The 26,047-nt window shown below is 38.2% G+C and overlaps 2 protein-coding genes across 2 annotated transcripts; one reads left to right on the forward strand and one right to left on the reverse strand.

The window, feature by feature from the left end:
- The first annotated feature begins 1,501 nt into the window (after positions 1–1,501).
- On the forward strand, positions 1,502–5,629 carry FAM162B (family with sequence similarity 162 member B). The gene is made up of 4 exons (XM_036379773.1): positions 1,502–1,619; positions 2,055–2,166; positions 4,824–4,932; positions 5,126–5,629. The coding sequence occupies exons 1-4, from the start codon at positions 1,502–1,504 to the stop codon at positions 5,222–5,224; spliced, it is 438 nt and encodes a 145-aa protein (XP_036235666.1). The 3' UTR covers positions 5,225–5,629.
- Positions 5,630–5,668: 39 nt separating this feature from the next.
- Positions 5,669–25,891, reverse strand: KPNA5 (karyopherin subunit alpha 5). Its single transcript, XM_036380049.2, has 14 exons — positions 25,802–25,891; positions 23,614–23,747; positions 21,238–21,339; positions 21,055–21,154; positions 20,192–20,286; positions 19,253–19,384; positions 18,895–18,983; positions 17,624–17,723; positions 15,894–16,057; positions 14,792–14,870; positions 13,700–13,825; positions 12,715–12,842; positions 10,881–11,059; positions 5,669–9,323 (listed from the first exon to the last, which is right to left on the reverse strand). The coding sequence occupies exons 1-14, from the start codon at positions 25,803–25,805 to the stop codon at positions 9,136–9,138; spliced, it is 1,620 nt and encodes a 539-aa protein (XP_036235942.1). The 5' UTR covers positions 25,806–25,891; the 3' UTR covers positions 5,669–9,135.
- Positions 25,892–26,047: the final 156 nt, after the last annotated feature.

A 26,047-nucleotide genomic window follows, 5' to 3' on the forward strand; every position in this document is an offset into this window, starting at 1 on the left:
TTGACATAGTCACACTATGCCACTCTCTTTGAGCAAAGGTAAAGTATCATCCTCTAGGTCATTTCTGTTGATGTGTCTTCATCTCCTTGACAACATTCTGAAAGAGGGCACAGCTGCTCAAGGAGTGTGTGTGTGTGCATGTAAAGAGGTGCATCTCCTCCTTTTTCTTGTATGCTCTGCTCCTGAAGAAAAGATAGCTGGAGGTTTTGGCTACAAATAGTTCAAAACTCCTCTTTTGGGCTGTCACACTGAGCACAGGACTTAGGCTGTTGCCAGACAGTGATCTCTCCCTGGGGAGTGGGACTTCCTCTGTTCATCTGCAGCTATTCTGGCTTTGGCTGATGCATGTAAAATCTTCCACTGCTCGGTGCATCAGACACAGCTGTGCTGAGACAGTCGTAAACTGTCATGAATATCACGCTGACACAGGCTGTTACTTACTAAATGTCTATTCTGTGCTGGTTTCTCTGAATTTTTTTTATGGTTTGTTTCTTTGTTTTATTTTGGGGGGTTTTTTGGTTGTTTTTTTGTTTGCTTGTTTTGTTTTTTAATCAAAATCTGTCCAGGATGTGAAAAGAAAAACAACAATTTTTATTTTTTTTTCAGTTGAAGTAGATGGAAAAGCCTATGATGAGAATCAGTATATTTGAGCATGAAAGCAGTAAAATGACAGAAACACAGATGTGGGCAGGTTTGTGTCGCAGAACTTATACTCCATCTAGTATCATAAAATGGTTTGGGTTGGAAGGGACCTTAAAGATCATCTAGTTGCCATGGGCAGAAACACCTTCCACTAGACCAGGTTGCTCAAAGCCCCATCAAACCCTCCAGGGATGCGGCATCCACAACCTCTCTGAGCAACCTGTGCCAGCGTCTCATCAACCTCACAGGAAAGAATTTCTTCCTATTCTAAACCCATTCTGATTCAGCTTAAAGCCATTACTCCTTGTAATGGGAATATAGGAATCACTACATGCCCTTGTAAGAAACCCTTCTCCATCTTTCTTGTGGGCCACCGTTAGGCACTGGAAGGTGCTTTAAGGTCTCCCTGGAACCTTCTCTTCAAGCTGAACAACCCCAGCTCTCCCAGCCTGTCTTCACGGGAGGAGTGCTCCTGGTCTCTTGTTCTTGTGGCCCTCCTCAGGACTCGCTCCAGCAGGTGCACGTCCTAACATGAAGCTGAACTACGGCGTCTGTTTCCTTAGCTGAGTTTTGTCTCGGACGGTGGCCTTTCTTCACTTGAGTTGCAATCCGTGAGTGTAGTAAGTGAACATGATGCCTTTTCGGGGAACCGATCTCGCCGGGTGTCGGCGAGAAGGAGGGGTTGGCTGGAAGGGTTCGCGGGGCGGGGTGGGGCGGGGCGGGGGCCGGGCGGGGCTGGGGTCGCTCCCGCTGCGGCAGGGTCCGGCCGACGGAGAGGGTCCGGCCGAGGCAGAGGGTCCGGCTGCGGCAGAGGGTCCGGCCGAGGCAGAGGGTCCCGCCGCTCCTCGCCATCCTGGCCATGCTGCCGGCGCGCCTCCGCCCGGGGCGGCTGCTGTCCGCCGCGCCGCTCCGCCCGCCCGCGCCGCGGGGAGCGGCGACCACCGGGGATCCCGCCCGGAGCCCGGGCACCACCCGCGGTAAGGGGCTGCCCGCCGAGCCGGGGGGAAGCGGAGGCGCCGGGATCGGCCCCGCGGCGGCGTCCCGGGGCTGACGGGGAGACGGGCGGGCGGGCGGCTCGGGACCGGGACCGGGACCGGGACGGAGCGGGGCTGCGCTGCCCGGTGGGGCGGCCCGCTCGAGTGGTCCCGAGCGCTCTCCTGCTCGCTTGGGTAGCCGCAGCCGCGGGCGGAGGGGAGGTCGAATCAGACCCGCAGAAATACTCGCTGCATGCGGGGATATTCCAGAGACGGCGCGGAGGTGACTCTGCGTAGCCGAAACCCGGAGATCTAATCCCTAAATTACTCTTACAACAACCAAATGGGTAGGGTTTTTCCCTTCTACACCTTACTGTCAGTCATAATTCTCTTTTAGTGCACGGTTTACAAAGTGGGGTTCTTTTCTTACTCTTTAAGCTGAGCAGGCTCACAGGGTGGTTGCAAGTTGCAAACCTTCGAAGTTTGACAAGAAAATCCTCCTCTGGACTGGACGTTTCAAGACAGAAGAAGAGATTCCTCTGAGGATCCCGTAAGTGCGCTGGCCTTGTCCAAGGGTAACATGGAGCTGAAGGGAAAGCAGTGCTGTGATCCTGATTCTGTGGAAGATTTAAGGCTTTTCCACAGAGCTTAAAACGATCGGTTTTACAACACTGAGACTTGGAAACAAATTAGAGGGCAAGAGAATTTCCTGTCCTGGTTAGAGGTTAAGATGAGAAAATGTTCCTTGCTGGAGTCCCTAGAGCCTGGGATTAAGAACAGATCCATCTGAGTAGACAGCCCTGGTTACATTTATATACTGGCTTGTTTGTTTTGCTTAGTCCTAACACACAATCAGAAGAGAGATGTTGTTGGTAAACAATATTTTTTGTTTATAGCTTGCATAAACTGTTCTAAGGGAGCTGTCACTGAATGACTACATACAATAAATTATTTTTTATTATAGAATTTGAGGAAAAATAGGGAAGGAGGTAATGAGAGAAGAAGACCTCATCAAGGAAAACTGAGCACTTGACATGGCCTTAGTCTTCTATTCTTGCTGACCCACTGGACTAGATGATCCTAGATGATGAAGGTCCCTTCTCACCCAAACCACATAGACTCTATAGTTCTCTGACTTGCTGAAAATTAGCAACCCCTAAGGGAGTCAGGCACTAAACGCCTGAAACCCCTGTGATGTTTAATGCTCCCTTTTCTTAGGATGTTAGATAAAGACATGGCATTTGTCATACAGACACATGCACCAAAATCACTCCTTTCTGGCCTGGCAGGTGAGTGTTACCACTGTGCTTTCTGGGTAAGCAAAGTATTTTTAGAACTGTAAGACTATACTACACTATACAGCACTGTAAATAGTAATATACTAGAAGTAGTTGATTGTTAGTAATTGAGGCTCAACTGTGGCACTGTTTTAACTCGTCAAATGAAGAATTGCAAGGTGTGAACACAACCTAACTGCTGAAGATTGTTTGTACTATGAAACAAATCTGTTGTGGTTTCTTTGGGATTTTTTTTAAAGCCCCAGCTGTTGCTCACTTCAGCAGAGGTTTGCCTGGAGTCTTGATTAAGGACTGCATAGCAAAGACCCTAATATGCAATTAGCGAAGAACATTGTCTGTTTTCCTTAAAGCAGATGCAGAAAGCAGGGAGAAAGTGAAAATCTGCCTCAGAGGAGTTTCAATTAGTGCACTGTGAAATATAATTAGGCTAATACATCAGACTAATAACATTTACGGTTTTGCTTTTGTTGCCACAAATGGATTATTGGATTAATGATCCTACGTGCCAGTCTGATGTGCAGTTTGTTTTGAAGATGATTTTTATCATTGTACCAGAAGCAGCTCCTTAGAACTGCAGGCATTGTTAGTCACCTGCAAGAAACAGGGTGCTCAACGTGCTCCTCCTGTGTGTGCTGGCAAAGAGGGGTTGGTCCAGCACTGCCACCCACGGGACCTGTCCTCTTCCACCACACCGAACCTTAGAGCAAAGCACTGCAGCACTCAGCCTTGGTGCAGGCTTTCATGGGCACTGTCAAATCCCCAGCTCTGCCCCATCCCACCACATCACTCTTTAAAGTAAATCTAAAGGTTTTTTGAAGGAAAGAGAGCATTACAACATGTTTACTTAGAACACAAAATCAATTCTTTATGCAACTATTCTTTTTAGACACATAGTTCTGGGTTTATACATACGTATAAAACAAATATCTTACAAATATATCTGTCTATCTATATATATATAAAGCATTCCCATGATGAATTATGAAAGGAAAATGGTGCACAGCCAGTATTATTATGAATATCTTAAAAACTGTACTCCAACATATAATGTTTGACTTGGAAAAACTTAGCTGAAGGTTTTGGGACAATTTTCATGATTTCCGCTACTGCTGGTTCCCCAGGGCCACGCTGCTGGCTCAGAAGAGAGGAGGGTGGAAATGGGAGCTGTACCAAAGCAGATTGCTGGGAGGTAAAATGCCTCCTTTGCACTGACTACTGCCAAACAGAGGACAGCAGTTTTCACTATTTTTGCCTTTGATGACCAGCAAAAACAATCCTGTTGATTGTTCTTGTTTAGGTCTGTGCTCCTGAAATAGCAAGGTGGCTGACATCAGCTGCCCACTTTCTGTCAGGCTGCTGCTTTAATAAAGAACTAAAACCTTTAACTCATAGGTAGTACAAACTCTGCTTTAATCAACAATCCAAGGATGTAAAGTCATTAGCCTACAGAACACCATCTGAACAGGTTAGATACAGCAGTAATTGATTTCTAAAGTTAACTTTGAATAAAGGGAACTTGCTTTTACTCCATCCAACACCACATATACATGGTAAACTCCATCTGTTTTAAACTGATAACCCCACTCAACTTTCACTATGTTTAGAGTTTAAGGTGTGATTTCTGGTGTATTTATCCCAAGCATTAAAAGCAAACATTTATTGCCTGAGCAATTTTTTTCCCAGCTTAAAAAACCCCAAAAACAGTCTAAATCCACTAAATGTTGCTTTGCCATGGGAAATGGATTAGGATCAGAAAATGGCTGATACATAACTAACCGCAGCAAGCTGAAGATGCTTGTTTCAGAAGCTAATTCTATATTTATTTTTTTAATTGTGATGTTATGTCTGCAATGCTTTGAAGAGATACTTTGCCTTTTTTAATGACTCAATTCAACTACTTTAATTGCAGGCCAGAGATGCTAGACAAGGCAAGAAACAAAGCTCGAGTGAAAGCCTGTTACATCATGATTGGGCTCTCAATTATTGCCTGCTTTGCGGTGATTGCCTCAGCTAAGAAGGTGAGGTATGACCATGGAGCATACTTTAAAATAATGGAATTCTGTGAAAACCAAGAGCAGCAGCTGAGAGCTGCTCAAGCTTTAGCTAATGTAGTCTCTGTCACCCCCACCACCCTAAGTGGCTGTTGCCCATTCCTGAGGCTGGGCAGCTTTCCCTGGGTGCACCCTTACTCCTACGCTGTTACTTCCTCAGGCAGCGGCACGTCATGAGTCCTTAACGAGCCTGAACCTGGCAAAGAAGGCCAAATGGCGGGAGGAGGCTGCGCTGGCCGCGGAGGCGAAGACCAAGTAACTTCACCTGAAAGTCCTTGGAAGAGCAAAATTAACTGCTGCTGAGAGGAATTAGTGAGTTTCACCCCTAAATGGACAACTGTAGTATGCACACCCTAGAGCCAGTAAGGGCAGTTACAGCATCACCAAAAGAAAAGGAATGGTTCTTTCATTAGGAAGATATTCAGGATATTTGTTGCATATAATTAAAACTATTTAGAATGTTTTGCATATGATTAAAAGCAGTAATTAGTTTTAAAGGGGATGAGGTAGTTTCCTAAGAATGTCAGGTACCTTTGGTTAGATAACCACAAAATTTTTACACCCAAGAAGTTTTCTGTCTGGTGACAGTGCACAAATTGCCACTTGGAACTCACTGGCATCAATGCTGTATTCAAAATGGTATTTGCATTTTTTAGCTTTAAGAAGCAACACTTACTGAATCACTAAATAAATACAGTAAACATCTGTAAAATAGGTTTTATTGGTTTCTGTATGGTATTTGGAGATTTAACATTCCATAATATTGCATACTACTTATATGTGTTCTGTTACAGTAATGGGCCTTTGGCCTGGACTTAAAGATGCACTATTACTATCTGAAGTTAATACAGGTAATTTAGATTTCTGACATTATATATGTAAGACATTGTGCCATAAGTAACTAGAATTTCTTATTCCAGATTTCAGTGAAATCCTGAGGTCACAGTTTAAGTCCACGTATCAATTTGCAGACCTTTTGCAAAAATCCTCAGCTGTACAATTTAATAAATTCAAACCTACTGAGAATTAACCATGGAGGAAAGACAATAGTGCATCTTTACTTTTTTTTTAAAGACAGGCCCAACAATAAATAGTTTCCAGTTGCAAACTTGCTCTACAGCAAACATTTCTGTGCCAACATTATTACTATTTTCTGATTGCTGCTACGAACAGTGTGTAAAGCAAATACTAGAAAATTAAAAAGCTGTATGAACCAATCCTCAGACAAAAGTGCAATGATGAAAAAATTAGATATGATTCATTGTAACAAGAGTAGAGAACTAATAAAAAAATCTTATGCTCTGCATAGTTGCATAGATTAGCTGGTTAGTATTCACATTTAAGCAGAACAAATGGTACCCTTTTAATTAAACTCAAACCCCTGTATTTTTAAAAAGACTTTGTAACTGATGGGGCACTTCACATTGCATATAAAATGCCAAACTTAGAGATTTTCATATCACAGTTTTGTTTCTCTCTCCATACTAGTTTCATCTCTTTAGGTATCATCATAATCATGCCCCTACCTGCAAATGAGTACACTGGAGCTGACCTTAAGTCATAATCTCTGGTTTTATTTTGTTCATTTATGTGCTTTTAACAAAACATGATATAAACCCAGTGATAAAATAGGAGAGATCATCCTTTAAACAATTTTCACTAATATTTTTTAACAATATCAGGGTAAACCAAACGTTGAGTTTAAAAAAGATTTTCATCATCCTAAGTCCATCAATTTTAGTCCCCTTTCAAACTATTCCATTTAAATGTATCAGAGGCATGAAATATAGTTTGTCTAAATGTGTAAAGTGCAGTCACTAACCGTCCACAAGATAGAATAATATATCCACACAACTGAAGACATTCTTTCAAAACAAATATAACACTTTAAATCTCCCCTCTTTTCTTAATTTTCAAGTCTTTCAATTAAGATTTTCATAGTTGAGATTTGGTTTAAATAAGAGAGGTTTATAAATGTAGTTTTACAGGGTTCTCCAAATAAAAAGCAGGCACAGCTGGTTGTTATCAAAACAAGGTTGTTAGAAACAAAGGAATACCCTGTTACCTGAATATTTCTCTTACGCTAGAACACTGAAATTCAGCATTTGCTAGTAACCTTGGTAGATTTCCATGATTGTTACCCTGTTCTTTAATAGATGGGCAGTGGGGAGATCATGGGAAAGAAGGAGGGTTGGTGTATGAAAACCTAAAACTATGAGAGTAAAAAGGGCGTAAGTACAATCACCTAACATTATATGGAAATTTGGCAGCTGTACTCAGTATTATCACACTATTCAAAACTGTTGTATGCTGTACAAATCTAGGTTTAAAGTGTCATTTGCTAAAATATCTCATTATTCAGAGTTCATAAAGTAACAGCACTCCTATATACACTTCTTACACTTCTATCTTCCACTAAAAAGACTTCAAAGAGAGGTTGCTTCCCTCCCAGTTATAGCTTAGTCAAAACTGACCATTAATTTAGAAAATCCACTTCAAGTCCCACATTCAATTACAATATAGAATATATTGCTGTAACATCAAAGTGAAACATCTTAGAATCTTAACTTGCATGTAAAAAAAATTCTAAATATAAAATGGTACTGTAAATGATACCACCTTTAACCTGTATTTTTCAGTGCATTAAAATATTATTTAGTGACAAGCACAGTGCCATGGGTAAGTGATTTGAAGTTAGAATTGCAGCCTTTTATGAAGCACGAAATGCTCTCATATGTCACAGATTTCACTTAACCCAGGAGTTTGATGTTAATACATTAATTACAGGTAATAAAAAATAGCATACTTCAGAGTTAACCCAAAGTATTAATTTCTCCAAATGAGATATACTACTAATACACCAGAAACACTACTTATATGCAAGTCAAAGCAGAGCATACATTTTTCTGTACTCAAAACTGTTAGCATAAATATTAGAATTCTGTATCTCTTAGTGTTTAACAGCAAACACTGTATATTGTAGAACCTAAATATTTAGATGACAGTAACTTCTAGTTAGTTTTGGTGTCCACATACTTAATGCTATTTACAGTACAATAAACTTTTCCTTCAACTGGTGTGATTAACTATTCATTTTTCACTGCAGTATTTCTATTGTCTTACCAAAAACAAACCAAATTCATTAACCTAAGGAACAATTCAAGTGGCAGTAGCATACTTGGTCAAAAAACAACACCTACTGTCTAAACTTTTAAGAAGCTATTGTACTAAAAGGCAAACATTGCAATGTTTCTCAAACTAAAGTGGTGTTACCACATCTTGACAGAAGACAGCTCTAAAACATCAGCTTGGTGATTGATGCACATCACCCTTCTGTCAGTCCTAACTGCAGCTTTCTTGTGGCAACTGCAGCGGGTGCTTCCACTGCCAAGTACTGCAGTTGTGGCTGACTTGTAATGCCATTTAGCAGCTTTCATTACAGAGCCAACATCTAATGACCAGCAAGGTCTCTGCTGATTCCAATTTGAAAACCTCTGAAATAGTCCTCTTCTCACATAATTCAGAAAGAACTTTTTCATATATTCAATATTATATTAGGTAATTAGCATTATATATGTATATCTATTATGTCTTTAAATACATTTTATAAATAAATTCCAACAGTGTGTTGTAAAGTAAGTAATGCATAAAAGTTTCACAATTTAAATAAATATTTTTCACATTCCAATTCAGCTTCTTACAAGCTCATCTTTATTTCATGCCTTAGTTTTGAAGCAAGGTTTCTGCTTCAATACAAGAGGTAGATTTGATAGAGACTGGGCAAGTCAAGCCTACTGCCAAAAATTCAACTGTCAGTAACTGTATTGCTGATATGAAGTTTGAGACTACATGAAAAATTCAGAACTACTACCTAAAATCCTACCAAGTCTTGGCTAAACAGTTCTTGTTAAATCACATTTAATGCTTTTAGACATGATTACTCACAGTTTTTTTCTGTACATAAGAGATAATGAAGAAAACAAATACAAAACAGAGAACAGTTGTCCCTAACACAATATATAAAAGTGCATGAGCTGTTTCTTCATCTATTTCTGTAAAACATATTCTGCTTTTCCTCTAACTTTGGCCATAAAGAAAAGACCTCTGAGAAAAAAAAAAACCCAAACCATACAAGTGTTTAAATTTTATGCTTATATTCACTTCAGTAGTTTAGAGCTGAAACCCCTCCATTGGAGCCTCCTGCTGTTGAAACACAAACTGCTGCTGACTTTCATCCACCTGAGGTGCAATACTAGAGTCCTCTTCTTCAACACCAAAATAATGTTCTATGAGTTCAAAAGCCTTTTGGTAGATCTCTTGGTTTTCATGCCTCTGTAGAAATTCAATTTTATCAAGTCCTAAATTCAAAACAGAAAATTTTCAAAAATATAGTTGCTTAAATGAATGATTAATTCAAATGGAAAAAAGCTTATAGTATAACAGTACTTCTTAAAACAAAAGATGCAATCCCAAGTCACCTCAATTAATTTGCTATCACTAGTTCTTAATATCCTAACCAATGTATTTCTAGTCTTAATTTTCTGCTGTCCAAACTCATTTTAAAACTAAGCTAGAAGCATTTCAATTAAACAAATATCCCAATTTCTGTTCTTCTACTCTTAAGTCTCCCCCAACTCTAAATTCTATCTCCACTCATGGAGCAGTCACTAGACACAGTCTGGTATCTTTTTTTGAATTAATTGTAAGATTTAAAGATACTACCTTTTGGAAAGCTTATCATTTTGCAAGTAGAGGACATAATTCAGCCAAAGGAGCAGAGGTTGAGTGCTAGGCAGTTAGTCAGATTAATATAAAATTTCTGTTTAGCTCTTTAAGGTGATGTAGTTTCCACTTAGGTTGGATTAGAAAGAGCATAAATGAACCCTTCTGGTGACTGCAGAGGCCAAAGCAATGATGGTGATATAATCAGCTGTTTTCCTTACTTGAACTTATACTCTACATCTTCAGCAGCCTATGCTTAAGTGCTAAAGAAAGAAAGAACCTAGAGAGTCAATACTAAAAATTATGAATGGACAGAAAATCTATAATACAATAAATTCCATTAAAGTCTTCAGTACTTACTCCTCTTATGCATTTAATTGTTAAGTTCTGCAAGCATGCATTTGATTTAAAAAAGTGAACTCAGTAACAGGGAATTCAGATGTAAAGACAGCTTTACAGTAAAGTTAGTACCACCTAATCAGATGCAATGTGGTCAATTAGAACGACAGTTCTAGTACTAGCAGTTCCTGAAATATAAATGTCTGACAATTTTGTCAGAGCTACAAATAAGGCAATTCTCCAAAAAGTATGCCAGTTTCATTATAAGCCAATTGTAAAAGAATCCAGTCATGAGATTCCACAAATTAGAATGCCTTTATATAGAGGTTTAATTCAAGAACTTTTATAAGAGACTAAACAAAATACTTGCAAAAGTAAAAACTTATTTTCTTTTATGACCTGAAGTTGATTTTGCTGTTACTGATATTTACTATATTAAAAAGCAATCCAACTTTAGTATCAACTAAATAAACCCAGATCTTACATCCCTGTTGGTAATGAAACTGTATCAGACAGGACTATGTATCAAAAACTGTATTTAGGAATGGCTGATAAATGTATGCAAAGCATGGTTCCAATAGACTGGGACACCTGGGTTAAACACTTCTGAGAATGCTTCTCTAGAGGGACATTTAAACTGTTCGCAGACAAACACCCAGATGTTTTCTGCATTTAACCGCTTTCCCCTAAATGTAACACTACTTACTTTGTGATACTTTATGTCTACTTCTGCTTGGAGTCATTCTTGTATTAAAACTTACCTGCAAATTTCAAAATGACTCACAGTGGTCTTGTTTTCACAGCCTGGAATAAGGAAGTTCAGGTATGCAGTTTTACAAGAAGTGTGTTCTTACCATAGGCTTCCTCTATGAGGGCACAGTAAGGATTAACGCCGATTCCATTTTGCTTTGACTCTTGTTCTCCGAGACGCAGAATATTTTCAAGTCCATTTAAAGCCACCTGTACTATTTTTGAATCCATCACAGTCAGGAGGTCACAAAGAGGCTTGGTACAACCTAGTGCTACCAAATACCTTTATAACAGAAACAAAACAGAGGAAGGGGAAAAGAACTGATAATCCAGAACGTTTATTCTGACATACCAGTCTACTGCTATAAATACTTACTTTTGCTAAAAAAAGTGGCTGAAACAACAGAATTTCTAAAACATGCAAGAATACAAAGAGAAACTTAGCCCAAAATGAAATAGATATTACAACTTATCTTAATAAAACAACATGAATGTGTGTATTCCTAATTGAAGTGTGAAATCTGTAGTCTTTTAAAATTCTTTTTACCACAATCTTCAGGTGGGCTTAATTTAATCTAAAAGAAAAAAATTTATCATGAATTTCTTTTCTCAGAGAGTGGAAATTTTCTAGTGGTAAAAATATCAAGTAAACACATTAGATACATGTAAGAACACTGGGCACTGTTCTGTGCTAACACAGTCCACACTAGCAGTCCATTAAGATTTTGGCATCACCTACTATAAAGAGAAGGATGTAACTGTAAATACAAGGACAAAAATATTGGGATTCTGAGTACCCACTCCTTTTCACAATTTTGAAAAAAAATTGTGTATGAACTTTCACAAGTCATAACCTGTGTCTCTGCTTCTCTAGCATGTAAGTAAAATGATGACAGCAATGCTTGCCTAAATACAGTTTAATTCAGTTTAATTTAATTCAGTTTAATTTAAAACTATCCTGCAGTTAGGCAGAAGTACCCTGAGGACATTAGGAGGACTAAAACTTCATGACACTAGTAATATAAATGTATTTTTGATGAAGAGCCAGCCATTGCTATGGTATTATATGCATATCTACCATTTGAAGATCCTGAATTAAAATTTATTTTTAAAATGCTGGATTTTGAAATGTTACATTATTAGCAAATGTTACATTATAAGCAATTAAAAGAGATTCAAAAAAACAAGACACTTTGTTATCCCAGTTATCCCTCTGATAACACTTAGTGGTTATAAGAAAATCAGGATTAGTTACGTTATAAATAAGAACATACTTCTTGCAACAGATCTCCCAAATATGCTGGAAAAGTTGTCACATCACTTTCAGTTCTGGCTTTCATATAATACAGTAACTTTTAAATCAAATTATCAGCTACTGATTCAATGTGATCATTATTCTACAGTATTCAGATAAACCAGAGAGTATTTTATTCTATCTTTGCAGCACATAAATAGCTACTGACAATAAACGTTTAATCAAACTCAGTTCTAAGCAAGTTTAGATACCTGCTTTAAAATAATGGTGATAGTGAAGTTAAAATACATGAAGAAACAACTAAAATCCCTGAAGTCTGTCCCCAAATGTACAATCCCACTGCATAAGCTTTCTAAAGAACCCCCCCAGTTTTCCATTTTCAAACACTGAAACTGTTCATCAGCTATTCCAATTGTGTTTGACAATGTAATATCCGCTGTAGAAGATAAGCCTGTTGCACCCTTTAGGTGCAACACCCCTGAAAAAAAGTAGTAATTATTTATTAAGTTTGTTGCATGTACTTCTTGATTTTTCTGAATTTCTACATTTTCAAGTTGGATTTTCAAGGAAATTAGGCTATGCTTAGGATTTTGTTGCTATGACTGTCAAGATTCAAATGCAGAAATCCATATGCCCTATAGAAGATCCTTAAGCAGAAAAAATAGTAACACACACAAACTCACCTGATCTGTTCAGGGGTTCCTCCTGACGTTGCATTAGTTATGGCCCACGCTGCCTCTTTTCTGGTGCGGAATTCAGCTTTTTGGAGAATTTCAATCAATATTGGAAAAATATTTGCATCTATAACAGCCTAAGAGATGAAATGGTAACAATTTACAACCATTTATAAATATTTCAGAACACTTACAGCCTTAAGTACAAGAATCAGTGATGCCTGCTGATATTAAAGCAAAGAATATTTTGTTTAGATGATGCCATACAAACTATAAATGCTAAAGTGAAGTTCAGAACTATTCCAACATTGCACAGCAGTGGCCATCAGAAAACCTTCTGTTTTTTTATTTCTCTGTCTCTGGTGGGCAGAGCCCAGCTTACTGGATTGACCCATTTAAAAATCATACAACACATGCTGAGTTCTTGAACTGAAGATCAAGCCTCAGAACAAAATTTTTCATTTTACTGAGGTCCTGTGGACTCCATTGAGAGACCATGTCTGTAATTGGAGACTTTATTACATGTTTTAAGTTACATCAGGAAGTGACATTTTCTTCTCTGATTGAAGCAGAAGGGGAAAAATAATTTTGGAATACGTATTCTGATTCAGGATTCTTATTTTTACTGATCAGAACCTTCTTTCAGATAGCTCCAGTCACCTGGAACAATACTCAGGATGCAGTAGTTTCCACAACAGTACAACTCAGTGCTGGTGACATCATGTCGGGCTTTTATCCAAGCAAAATATTCACCATTTATAAACTAATTCACTTTTCACTGGACAAACTTGTAGTAGAAATTGTGACAGCTATTTCTATTTAAAATAATATCTCAAAGTTTGGAAGAAACCATTTAGGTTAGGTAAAATTATAGACAGTTAGGACTAAAACAAATAATACAGAGTCAGTGCACTATCCATTTACATCTTGTGCAGGAAAATCAAGTAGTAAAATGAAAACAAAACCAACCAAGTAACAAATTCCCAGGCTTTACCTGAATCTGAGCTCTGTTTCCTGCAGTTATATTAGAAACAGTCCAGCATGCTTCTTTTCTGATAGATTCCTTGGGACTACTAAGCAAGTGCAAGAGACACGGTAATGCAGAGCAGTTTAGAATCACCTAAAATAATTTAAAAATTGAAAACTGGGTTGTACTATATATAGCCTTGTGCAATATACATATATATATATATAAATATAAAAGCATTTTACAGAGGACTTCAAAAGATCTTGCAACACATTTATATTATACGAAGTGCCATATCCTGCAAAATTAAAGTGTTCAATGCTGTAGTGTGTGATCAGACAATCCAGCAATTTGAAAGAATCTGCCTTCAATTAAATTCAGATCAAAAAGACTGACAATAGCAAAACTAAGTAAGGCTACTTAAGGCTAAAATATGAGTAAGTCAAAATGACTGACAAATGCACATCTAATTTGTATAGTTATTTGTTAATTTTTTAAGAGATAAGGTTTTTCATTTAATTCCTTAGCAAAATCCTTTTTTCTAGGGCTCACAAATTATGCAGGTAACATTTTTCCTTATGTTCTGTTTCCACTATTACTGCCAGCCTTTCAGAGACAATTATTTTTAAAGTAGGACCTGTCATCCTATTTCCTGCATTACTTCAAAATCAATGCCATTGTCTAAAATTAATAAAATAGATCTTTAGAATAAATTACATCAGTAAGACTATCACATACAAATCATGGACAAATTAAGTATAAGCATAGCTTAGAAGTGAAAACCTTGACAGCTTTAATACTTGAAAAAGGGGAGCCATAATAAGTAACTGAACCCCCTAAAAGGAAGGGAAAAAATCCAAAAAACAAAAAAAGGAACAGTCAAAGTACCATACAGAAACGAAGCAATCCTTTATACACAATGCTGTAAAAAAAAAAAAAAGTTCATTCTTGTATTAACTTGATGCTTAAAATAGCTTAAACTATCAAATCAACAACACAGATTTCTAGAAAGCCTCTTTCAGTGACATATGCAGATACCTGTACTGGACATGTATTTTGTTAAAGTTTTCACAAAATTCTGTCTTGCCAAATAACTTTTCTTAAATCAACTAGTCTTACCTGTGTTTGGATATCATCCCCAGTAACAATATTTCCAACTGCTCTTAATGCAGGGGATACCACCTTGTAATCATTATGCCTGGAGACAAATATTATATTGCTTGATATTACCAAGTGTTAAAACAATAATTTTGCATTTTCAGCAAACAAGGGTTTACTTCAGATGCTAAGTATTTAGTTATCAAAAACACTGTATTACTAATTGCACTTTCCCTGTTTAGCCAAATTTGTCTACTACAACCCCACAACTGAATTGTTGATCCAAAGACTGAGCACCTCTATGGAACAACACAACTTAGAGCAATCTGCTCAGTAGATCCATTTCACTCAGCTCAAGTATTATTAAATACGATACTGGAACATGTGTCATTCAACAGCCAGAGAAACAGAGGGGGTGTTATGAGGTGTATACTGAAGTTTACTGTGTTTTGTAAGCAAAATTACCCCTTTTGTGAGTCAATAATCCTATAAGCCAGCACATGAAGTCCATTTTCAGCTGCCTGATGTGTGGGGGAAGGAAATTACACAGTTGTCCTAGAGTTTCTATGGAAGAGAAAGCAATCTTCCCCTGTGCTGGGAACTACTATCCCAGACCTACTCTGCAGTCCCATGTGAACACAGGGATTTAGTCTCCCTTTCCAGGAAAATAATGAACCATAACCCAAATATACTGTAACAGTTTAAAAATGGCTCTAGCCAGCCTCTGGACTTCACTGAGTACAAGAACTGTCTGTAAAGCAATTATACATCCTAGAAAGGAAAGTACAACAGTGAAATAAAAAAAAAAAAAAAAAAAAGAAAAATTAATTTACAATTCAACATTGGTCTTCAGTCTTTGCCCTTCTATTCCTTCATGTATATGAATTCCCACATTAAATTTTAAGGAACATAAGGAAATACTTTGGAGAAAACTTTTTTCACTGTCAATGTCAGGAATAATTGCAAGAGCCAAGCAAGCTAGCAAGCAGCTTAAAAGATTTCAGACTGAATTCATGTTCATCACTTTCCATAAAAGTAAATTAAGACATCAGGTGAGAAAACACAGCTTAATTTTAACATTAACAGTACTATAAGACATTTATTTGGTGAGAAGAAGACTTACATAAGCAGCTCTACCAATCTTCGACACACTCCAGAATCAATAACAGCCTGAATTTTATCATTGGGACCATCTGAAAGGTAAGAGAGGGCCCAGCAAGCATCTGCTAATACATCCGGGTCACTGCTAAACAACAGTCTTGATAAAACATTTAAGCAAGGGGCAACCTAGGTTAAAGAAAAATATTGCATAAAATTAGGTGTTCCATACTTTTCAAGTTTCAGAGAACACTCTGCAAAGGCATAAATGTGCAAAACCATTTACTGCTCAGGTACACAAGGTCATTAATGAATGAGGACCCAGGTGGAACACTTTCTAATTAAACCAGATATCCAATTCAAACCAGCAAATTCGATAAATTCTGATTCACAGCCTATTTATTGAGAGGTACTGTATTAAGTATATAATTGTTCAGCTTAAATAAAAAATCATCTGCTTTTACAGGAATTGCTGATGCTTTTTAATCATTCAGGGAGCAGAATCTCTAAGTAATAAATGTTTGGGTTTTTCTTTTTTTGCTGGCTTTGCAGAAGTACTGGCAGTTATTTGTAATAACCAACCTAGAGTAACTCACACAGCACCCAACATTCACTGTACTGGTGAAACAAACGTCTCATTTCAGTTCTCACTGCCACTGTACCCTCTGGCCTTCATCCCTGTAACTTCTGCACAGAGCCAAACGAACTAGACCACCTTAGCACCATTTGGAACCTGACAGGTGTCTGCTGCACAGCCTGGGAAATACATATTCTTTGTAGAACTTGATTCTTTACCCTACATGGGTTATGCAAATTCAGTCTCTATTATGTGTCCAACTGCTGCTATGGCAAAGGGCAAAAAGCAGAAGATTTAGTCTTATTAGCAGCTGCCTATAGGGCATCCTTTTCCTGTGAGGTTTTGTATTCAGGCAGCAAAAAATCTTTTTTTCACTACCAGAACAAAACACTAGTAAAGGATATAGGTTAGGCAGAGTCATTGTGAGGTGATCAGTTAACTAACATAAGAAATCCCTTTTTGTTAATATTTCTTAAAAAATTAATAAGTAGCAATAAATACTAGTTAGTAATTACTAACTCATGAGGTAAAACTCTCACTAGATTAACTTTAATGATCGTTTAAACTCAGTCTCTTCGACCAGAATATCCAGTGTTAATCTTTTTTAAAGTCATTAACCTTACCAGAAATTAATTTCATATTGAAAAAAAGCTAGAAGTCCTACTAGTCTCTAGAGTCTTTACAGCCACATACTAGAGATAAGAAAAAAAAGGGGAGAGCATACAGGCTCTCTCTGTCATCATAGTCTGATTTAACTGCATCTGACAGAGCAGGAAACTCAAAATTTTATTCATGCAGCATGCACTCACAATTAAAGAACAACAAAATAAAAATTGAGGAAGCTTCAACTATAACTCACATTCTCTACAACAGTTCTGGAGAAAATACAGTCCCACATGGTTAGTGCTGAATGTATAATTTGTCCATCACTTCACACCAGTGTATGACTATTTGCACCAGATTATAGTCTCAAGTTTTTAAGTGATATGATTTTATTGCTGATCAGTGCCAAAGTAGATGATTTTTCACAGATACAACAGATGGGCAAGACTGTGTGATGACATTAAAAACATAGAAAGTATGTCTATATTCAGATTCAAAGATTCTGTTTTATAAAATATTACAAACATAAATATTCTTTAGCTTTCTGATTTCTCAAAATTACTACTTTATTATACCTTACTGAAGTCTGGAGGTGGGTTCTTTCCTCTACAAAGATTTGAGAGTGCCCAGACTGCATTTCTAGTTGTTGTAAGACGATTCGAATTTGTTAACAATCTGTGTGAAACAACAATAAGAAAAAAAATAATTTCTTATTAAAATTTAGTTAATTTTCTGGGTATTGTTACCAAAAGAACATCACATAAGGAAGAGAAATTCTATTATTGATCACTAGTTTAAATTTATTTACCTTCATATCTTACATGCTGCAACTATTTTCTTAAAATCAACTGAATCTGAGATTATTTTGCATAATTTTGGGAGGTCTCATTCCCAAATCACATACATGCATATAAAGTAAGCAATTGCTTATATGAAAGATCATTCAACTAAACCTCTCTGAGGGTCTTTAGAAGGGGCTAGGAGACGCAATCCTGCATGAAATGAACTTTGATGTTTTCATTCAGAAAATGCATATAATAATAATAAAAATACTTCCATAAAAAGCTGAAACTTGAAAGTTCTCGTAAAAAAATTAACACATTACTTCTGCTTTTGCCAAACAGAACATGAAATATTCAACACCTGAGAAATCAGGTATATAACAAAATGTCTAAAATGTTAATTCTTTAAGCCCATGGTGAAGGTAATCATGTTCTCCCCTGCTATTTTAAGCTATTTTACAAATGTTTCATTTTATTACTTTAAGTGGTAATAAACTGAGTAACATTTGTCTTGTGCAAATTTTTCCCTGTGATAAAAATACAATGGTAAGCACATAGTAAATGCTGGAATGATATTCCTAGTGAAGATAAATCTTGCGGAATACAGCTCATGTAACAACTATTCTGTCAGCTCATCTCAGCAAGCAAATAGATAAATAGGAAGACTAGAGCTTGGAACTACTGACCAATAGCAGGGAAAACAGCCCTTTGCCTAGGCAGATGGAAACGTACAAGAGGGAATCAAATTATGTCTCGTACCCCATACATTCAGAAATCTGACAACACCGAGTTGGCACAATACAGAAATTTCATACTGCGAAGTAACACTTGCCTCCTTTTGAAAACATAGAAAAGCTTGCAGTCATGAACTAATTAAAGACATGCATGAAGCTCATGTAATCCAAAACATTAAATTGCTTCTTATTATATTGTTATGATTCTCAAATTAGACAAAAACTTTATTTAAAAAAAATTACTTATATTCTTTGCAAGTAAATTCTAAGCTGAAGTTTTCATTTATCGATACACATACAATATATTATAGTATAGTTTACAATACTTACTCTAAGAGAGGTGGCAATATTCCACAGTTCAAAACAAAGTCTCTGCATTCTGCATTATCACCAGCAATGTTCCCAAGAGCCCACACTGCCTTAAAAAGCAAAGCATCCAAGTAAATTTATACATACTTGTAAATCAACTTTTACAAATATTCTATACTTTTTACAGCAAATATTACAGAATAGAAAAAAAATCCATGATGGGAAAAAATAGTGACAGTAAATTTTTATCTTCCTGCAGGCAGATCAAGTAGCTAGTAGGCAAATGGGGGTCAAAGCCTCTGTAACCCCACACACCCCATAAGAGATATTCATAACTGAATTTTAAGTAGTTATAAAAACCCCTCAAGAAGACAGTTACCTGCTCCTGTACATCTTCATGTTCTGAACTAAGCAACTTAATAAAAATGGGAACAGCTCCAGTTTCAATTACAACTTTGGTGTGTAAGAAAGTTCCAGATGCTATGTTTGTCAAAGCCCAAGCTGCTTCAAACTGTTGAGGAACACAAACATAACCATGTTAAACCACTCAACAGTAAAACTTAAAATCATGACATGAAGTTTGACACAAGAGTTTCAGAGGTTCATTTTCCAAGTTTTTTTCCTTTCCATTGACATGCAGTTATTTTATAGTACTCTACACAATAAAAAACCTGGCATTGACAAAAATCTCTATTTAGTAAGAACTTTCATTAACTACATTATTTTTAGGTTTTGGCTTACAGAACTAAGAAAGATTTCGAGTCACTATTAACTAGTACAGATACCTTTTATTTACTCAATACTAAGTTAATTCTTCTAGAACAAATGTCCAAAAGGCCTAAGTGCTACTCCCACGGAGGAGTAGACAGAACTAGTTACTCCTACCATTAATTAGATATTTTCTCAAAGATTTTCTAAAAGGATTTTAAACAAGCCTGTCAGTTTCCTGTATTTTTTTCCTAAGATTTTAGCTGAAAAGTACTACAATATATTAAACACTTAGTAAGACAGATTCTGCTCACATATCATTGCTGATAATCTTAATATACCGCTCTGTAAATCCACTTGAACACCTTTTGCTTTCAACACCCAAGTTTTTGTCCAGCTGAATACATGACCCTAAAGACTACTATGAAATTCACAAAGTCAAGTCACATTTTTAGCAGCAATAATGAAAACATATGGCTTCAGTGGTGAAAAATAATTATATTTGGTTATTCAAAACCCCCACCAAACAAAACAACATGCGCCTTCCAAAGCTCTTTTGGAAGGTTTCTAATCCCATTTGAAACTCCCAATCAGTACAAGCTGAACTCACTTGTAGAGTGTAATTTTCACTTCTCTCTAGAAATTTCACAAATCTCTGTACTACTCCCGGTTTTTGAATGACTTCATCTATAGGTGGATTAGGCTCTAGGGAATAAAAACAGACATATTTGTGTTAAAAGACCAAATAAATTCCTTTTTCAGTATGACAAAAACCATGAATATGATTTGTAGAGCTTATCAAAATTTCATTCAATCCTTGTCTTTCCAAAAGGAGTTACAAACTTTTCACTTGCAGAATCTTCTCTATGAAGTGGTACAATGTAGTAAACACCCTGTTACATATAATAACAGTAACACATACTATTGCTATTTGCATGTTAGTAACATCACAAAACACTCTTCCTTCAAGCTGAACAACACTTCAGGTTGGTGGAAGAGCAATTATGGTTACTGGATGCTATTTTAAAAGACCAAGCACACCCTTACCTATCATGCTGTAAGGATACCAGCATCACCTTAAGATTGTATGTTTTACAGCACCAACAAAAACAAGTTACAACTCTTCTTTGCCAGCCATGTAATTTTTTTTCCCCATGAGGAGAGAATGGGAGGAGAAGCTGAATCACTGCAACAATTATTCTAAGTATGTTAGTGTGCAGTTAGTTACTGTCCTGGACACCTCAATCAAAAACATCCTTGTTTTTTACTTTGAAAGACTTAACATTGAAATAATGAAGATTTCTGTATTTAGCCATTAGGTCAGAAGAGATTTGGCACAGTTTATAAACAGAACTACAAATTTCTGCAAGATGTATTTCAAAATAAAACATAACTAAATGTTAACTGACTCTAAGTATAATTCATAATAACACAAAAGGAAGCAACTAGAAAAAACAGGCAATGTTTGCCTACCTTTAGAGAGCAATTTTCTGAATTTCTGAGTTGCTGTGAGTTGCTGATCAGGATCATCTGAAAAAATCATCTGTACCATATCTACAGTAATAACTTCTTCCTAAAAATGCAAGGAAGATTTCTTATAGTGTAGTAGTATGCACACTAATAGATAGCATTCTAAACACACTCTGAAGTATTTACCTCTGGAATAGGAACAGTAGAGCTGACATCAGGATCCTGAATTGGGCTTTCTACCATGGATTCTTCATTTCCCGGGAGAGACACGTTTCTGCGTTTAAACAGCTGAACAAAGGGGACATTTTTGGGAGATGTTAGGAGTAACCAAAGTGTGGGTGCAGATGACATACACTCGAAGAAATGCTTTCACCAATACCAGTCAAAGAATTTTACCTACTCACCTTCCTATTCACCCATGCGAGGGAAATTTTATACAAAAATTTAGAGAACATAAAGGAGAAAAACTATCATATCTGTATCTTGAGAAACTGCACAGCAACACTTCAGATAGACATTCAGAATAGATTCTTACTAGTTATAAAGATCCATAATATTTTCCACAAGAAAAAGAAGATACAGATCTTTTTGCTTTTAGTCTTTTATCCCTTATAATTACCACGCGTTTTAAACAAGAAATAGTATTCTACAAGCTACTTTCCCCTTCATTAGTTCTTAGGCTAAAATCACCAACACAGAGGCAATGTTTGTGTTTCAGCACACTGCATTCCGCCCTTCTACAGAAGACTACTAAGCAGCACCTGTATTTTATATCCAGATGGGGAAAGATTAAACTAGAAAGATAATTTTCATATAGAAGAGAAAAAAATAGTGTAGCTTCAAGGTGAACTTCTGAACCATGCAACATTAAACATTCACTATGTCCAAAAACTGCTTTACAATTAGCTGCACACACTTTCTATGCTCAGAATACATACCAGCACTGTAGTATTTAATAAAATATATGCAATGAGTGCCTCTTAATTTTCTGGCATATAAGCAAAACATTCACATTGACCTGTTCTCTTCTAGAAACCAAACCTAAATTTTTATCTTTTTTCCAGTACTACACTTACAACAAGTGTAACCAACAAATTTAAGAATATTTACATTTCTGCCTTTAGAAAGAAATGATAGGCTCTCAGGCCATTGACTAAGATTTTACCTGTAAGCATAATAATGAAACCACCTATAAATCCTGACGTTTTGTCCCTCTAGGTATCTATAGACCTAGCTTCTGCTGTTCTACATGTCCAAAACTGCAGAACAACTCCATGTTTACATCCAGCTCTATTTCAACAGGAACCTAAACCAAGGCATTCTCTCCTCTGTTTGATGAACTTATGGGTTGGGTGTAATTCTGGACACAAAGCAACTAGAGAATACTGAGTGCAAGTGAGGCTTAATTCCATTTAAACCCACAAAGGAACAAGAAACTATACTGCACTTTTGGAAGACCAGCCATTCTTTCTCAACACTCAAGGACACGGAAGTTCTTGGTTGAAAAGTATAAACTTGGTTGGTCTTTCTACCGGTCACAATTTCTTCTGGAGCACAAGCAATCTCATCTCCCTGCATAAACTCATTCTCAGGTCAAGAAGAGCTGAAAAACACCAGTCCAACAAACTAAGATCAAGCAGACCATAACAGTAGTCTCATAGTTACTAACAGTCAGCATGGGAGAGGAAACACCCATTATTTTCATAATTTATCTAGGGAGCATTTACTACAAAATATGTAAACAAAACTTTCAGCAGGAACTGCAATGCATTACCCATTCAGAGATAAGTGCTCTAGTACCACACCACTTCTGACTCTTACTGCTCTGGCCCAAATAATTGAAATTCTTTTTCCATGCACCACTTTCCCAGTAGAAGGGTAAGCATTCCACCTCACAGGAGACTGTAGACCAGAGCTTGGGACACTCTCCAGGTTGTGGGAGACAAAGTCATCCACTTTAGACCAAACAGAAAAACAAACTACCTTCCTTACCTTCCTGAAGCTACTAAACATTCTGTGAAGAGGAACTATGACAAACTATTAAACAATACAAAGTTCCACGCACTCTGATCACTAAAAATTCAATGAGAACAGAAGTTTGTGTAATAGTTCAGAGACACTAACTGGTAGCCACTTTATTAAGTTGGTGTAGAAGAGCTCTTAGGCAATTTGAAGCATAGTATCAAAGATGAAAATAATCTTCTCCCTTCACGCACCAAATTTGACCCCAGCTCTAGCAAAGAATGCAAGGCTTCAAATTCTTACTGGAAATATGAGTGTTCTTTTGGTCTAGTCTCACATGTATAAACCTAGACTATGGACTGATGTTAAAAGTCACAGCTCTCTCCTCTGTGTGCCCTAGTTACTTAAAAGAGCTTCTATTCATCTTTTTATTATTCTACTGAGAGGTGCCCTGGTGCTTCCCACAAATGCAAAGAAAACAGACATTCAACCTGGCACTCCTGGATTCCATTCCAGAGGATGAGTGTGTTAAAGTCCTTTCAGGCCCCTGGATATAGCTCCACAGGGACTGAACAGTGAACAGCTCCCCAAGATGCTTACCTGCTCTTCTCTTTTCTGTTTCCGAAGCTGGATTCCTTCCTCCTCTCTTCTCCTGCGCATTTCTTGGGGATTAAGTGCATTATTCTTGTAGCTTTTCATTCTGAAGTTATCTTTACCTGGGCTCGCCATGTTGTCTATTGAAAAAATACAAAATTACTTCAAAAGGTCACACCTGCCATCTCTTGTACAATGAAAATATCTACAGCAGTCGCTATATATTCCTGCATCTGTTTGCAATGTCGAGTTCATCAACAAAAATCTTTAATGCGGAAACCACAGAAAACCTATGCCTAGACAGGAATTTCCAAACTGCAGATTAAACTACAGTTCAAGTCAAGAATCAGATACAGCATTAAAGGACATAAGCTACTGTAAAAAGAAACTATGCATCTTACAAGCCAACTGAAAAACAAAAAGCTGCTAAAAAGACATTATGCTGCTAGATTTTGATTCTGTCAGCAAGCAAGCAAAAAAACTTCCTCCTCTCATAAAGATGACATTGAATGTATCCCAAATAAACACAAACCCAAGAAGAAAACCTGCAGTAATTAGTGCTTCATTTAATACCTTATGGCATTGTTTCTTTATTTTCACTACCTCACAAACATAACAGGATCTAAGGGCTATGCTTTTCCTTCTAAACTGTGTGCAGGAAAGTAATTTAAGGGTCAGTAACACACAGACAAGCATACTCTTTTTCATTTTAAACTAAGAAAATTATTGTCTCACTCCAATTACCAGTTCTTTTAATGGATTTAGAAGATTAGAATCTAACTGTCATTTCAGGTGTATCAGCTGTGGAAAGATAAAAGTGACAGTTCACCATTCTGTCACCAGAACGATCAAACAGAGTGGAAAAGGTTGCTAATAGCACAGTGCCTTTTTATAAAGCTAGAACTGAAGCCTTCATCTGAGAAACAACTGTTAAAAACAAGACTCTACACAAACTATCACTCCTCTGGAATTCTACAAGGAGAAAACATGTAAACTACAGCTCCTGAGCTATGCACAATTCTCTGGCAACTTCCATGCTGAGACAATTTGTTTTGGGGTTTTTGTTTGGGTTTTTTTTTTTATCATCAGTACCAAGGACGACTAAGCCATAAACACAAGCTATGAGAGGAAAACAGACTGCAGACTTAGGCTGATATCAAGGCACCACCGCAAGGACTCAGCAGCCTGTTTCACCCAAGTATCTGCTTCACAAGAACCTAAGTAAACTACTGACATCTCTGCACAACAAGGCTAAGTGTGCCACTGTCTAAGGAAGATTTCTAGCAACAGTCATGTAACTTTATTTTCCCAACAATGCCACTGGATTATCTAGCCCTACAACACCATCCCTTTCTTAATCATTCATGCCTTGCTAGTTTAGTTGTGCCAGTGAAACTGTCAGGCCGAGAAATGGACTGAACAAGAGAAATGCACGTTCAAAGTAACCCGGTCACCACCTCTCTGAAAAGTTACAGAAGGTCAACTGGAAGGAAGGTCCCATCGAAACTGTTTTTAAAAAGAAAACCTGAGAAATTTATAGCTTCCATCCTACCACAAGGCTTTGAATATAGACATCATAAAGGCAAGAAGACTGGCAGTCCCTGGTTTCACACTGTCTGCATCTAGATCCACGCGAGTCTTCACTTCTGTGCTACAAAACTACACCGGCTTTAACATTAAATCCCTCCACCCACCACCTCCTGCATTGCACCCACTTGTTGTGCATAGCCTAACACCGATCATACCACTTTTTTTTTTCCCTCCTTCTTGTCTACCTGGGGTTCACTAAACACGGCGGCTCGCTGTCCCTCCGCCCCCTCGCCGGCCGGACGCTGCCCACAGGCTTCGCACCGGCCAAGTCCGAGACAGCCGGGACCGACTGACGACTGTCAGCCCGACAGGCCGGACACCCACCCACCCAGGCTACACACTGCGAGGAGAGGCGCTCTTCATCCCGTCCCCAGCAGAAAGGGTGGAAAGCCCCTTCCACCAGCAGCAAGGCAGGGAAGGGGCGGGACGGCAGAGCCGTCTTCCCTGAGGAAGCAGACACCCCATCCCAGCCCCGACAGAGCTGCCATGCGGGCAGCGCCGCCGGAGCCAGCGGCAGACCGGCCTGCACCGGGCACCCCGTCCCCCAAGCGGTGCAGCCTCTGCTGCCCCTACCCGCCGGCTCTCAGCGCCTTTCCCTCCTTACCCATCGCGGCGGACAAGCCCGGCGCCCGGCGCCGTGCAAACACGAGCTCGCCGCTCCGGAGCTCTCCGCACCGACAGCACACACCGATGCAAGATGGCGGACGCCGCCCCGCCGCGCGCCGCACTGGTCGGGGAGGCGGGGCCCGCCGCTCCCAGTAACCTCTGCGCGGCTCGCGCCCGCCCGGGCCGGGAAACCGCGCTTCCCAGCGGGAAGCGCGCGCCCGGGAGGGGCGGGGCGCGAGGCGCG

This window comes from Molothrus ater, chromosome 3 (assembly GCF_012460135.2).
Source record: "Molothrus ater isolate BHLD 08-10-18 breed brown headed cowbird chromosome 3, BPBGC_Mater_1.1, whole genome shotgun sequence".
Classification (NCBI taxonomy): domain Eukaryota; kingdom Metazoa; phylum Chordata; class Aves; order Passeriformes; family Icteridae; genus Molothrus; species Molothrus ater.

Bases quoted from the DNA above. Each gene is read 5' to 3' on its own strand.
- KPNA5 (XM_036380049.2), bottom strand. The intron at 20,287-21,054 runs GTAGGCAAACAT...TTTATTCCCTAG, and splicing joins CAGAAAATTGCTCTCTAAAG to AGCCTAATCCACCTATAGAT. The intron at 11,060-12,714 runs GTGAGTTTGTGT...TCTGTTATAAAG, and splicing joins GGAACCCCTGAACAGATCAG to GTATTTGGTAGCACTAGGTT.
- FAM162B (XM_036379773.1), top strand. From the start codon at position 1,502: ATGCTGCCGGCGCGCCTCCGCCCGGGGCGGCTGCTGTCCGCCGCGCCG. The intron at 1,620-2,054 runs GTAAGGGGCTGC...TTACTCTTTAAG, and splicing joins GAGCCCGGGCACCACCCGCG to CTGAGCAGGCTCACAGGGTG. The intron at 4,933-5,125 runs GTGAGGTATGAC...TTACTTCCTCAG, and splicing joins TGATTGCCTCAGCTAAGAAG to GCAGCGGCACGTCATGAGTC.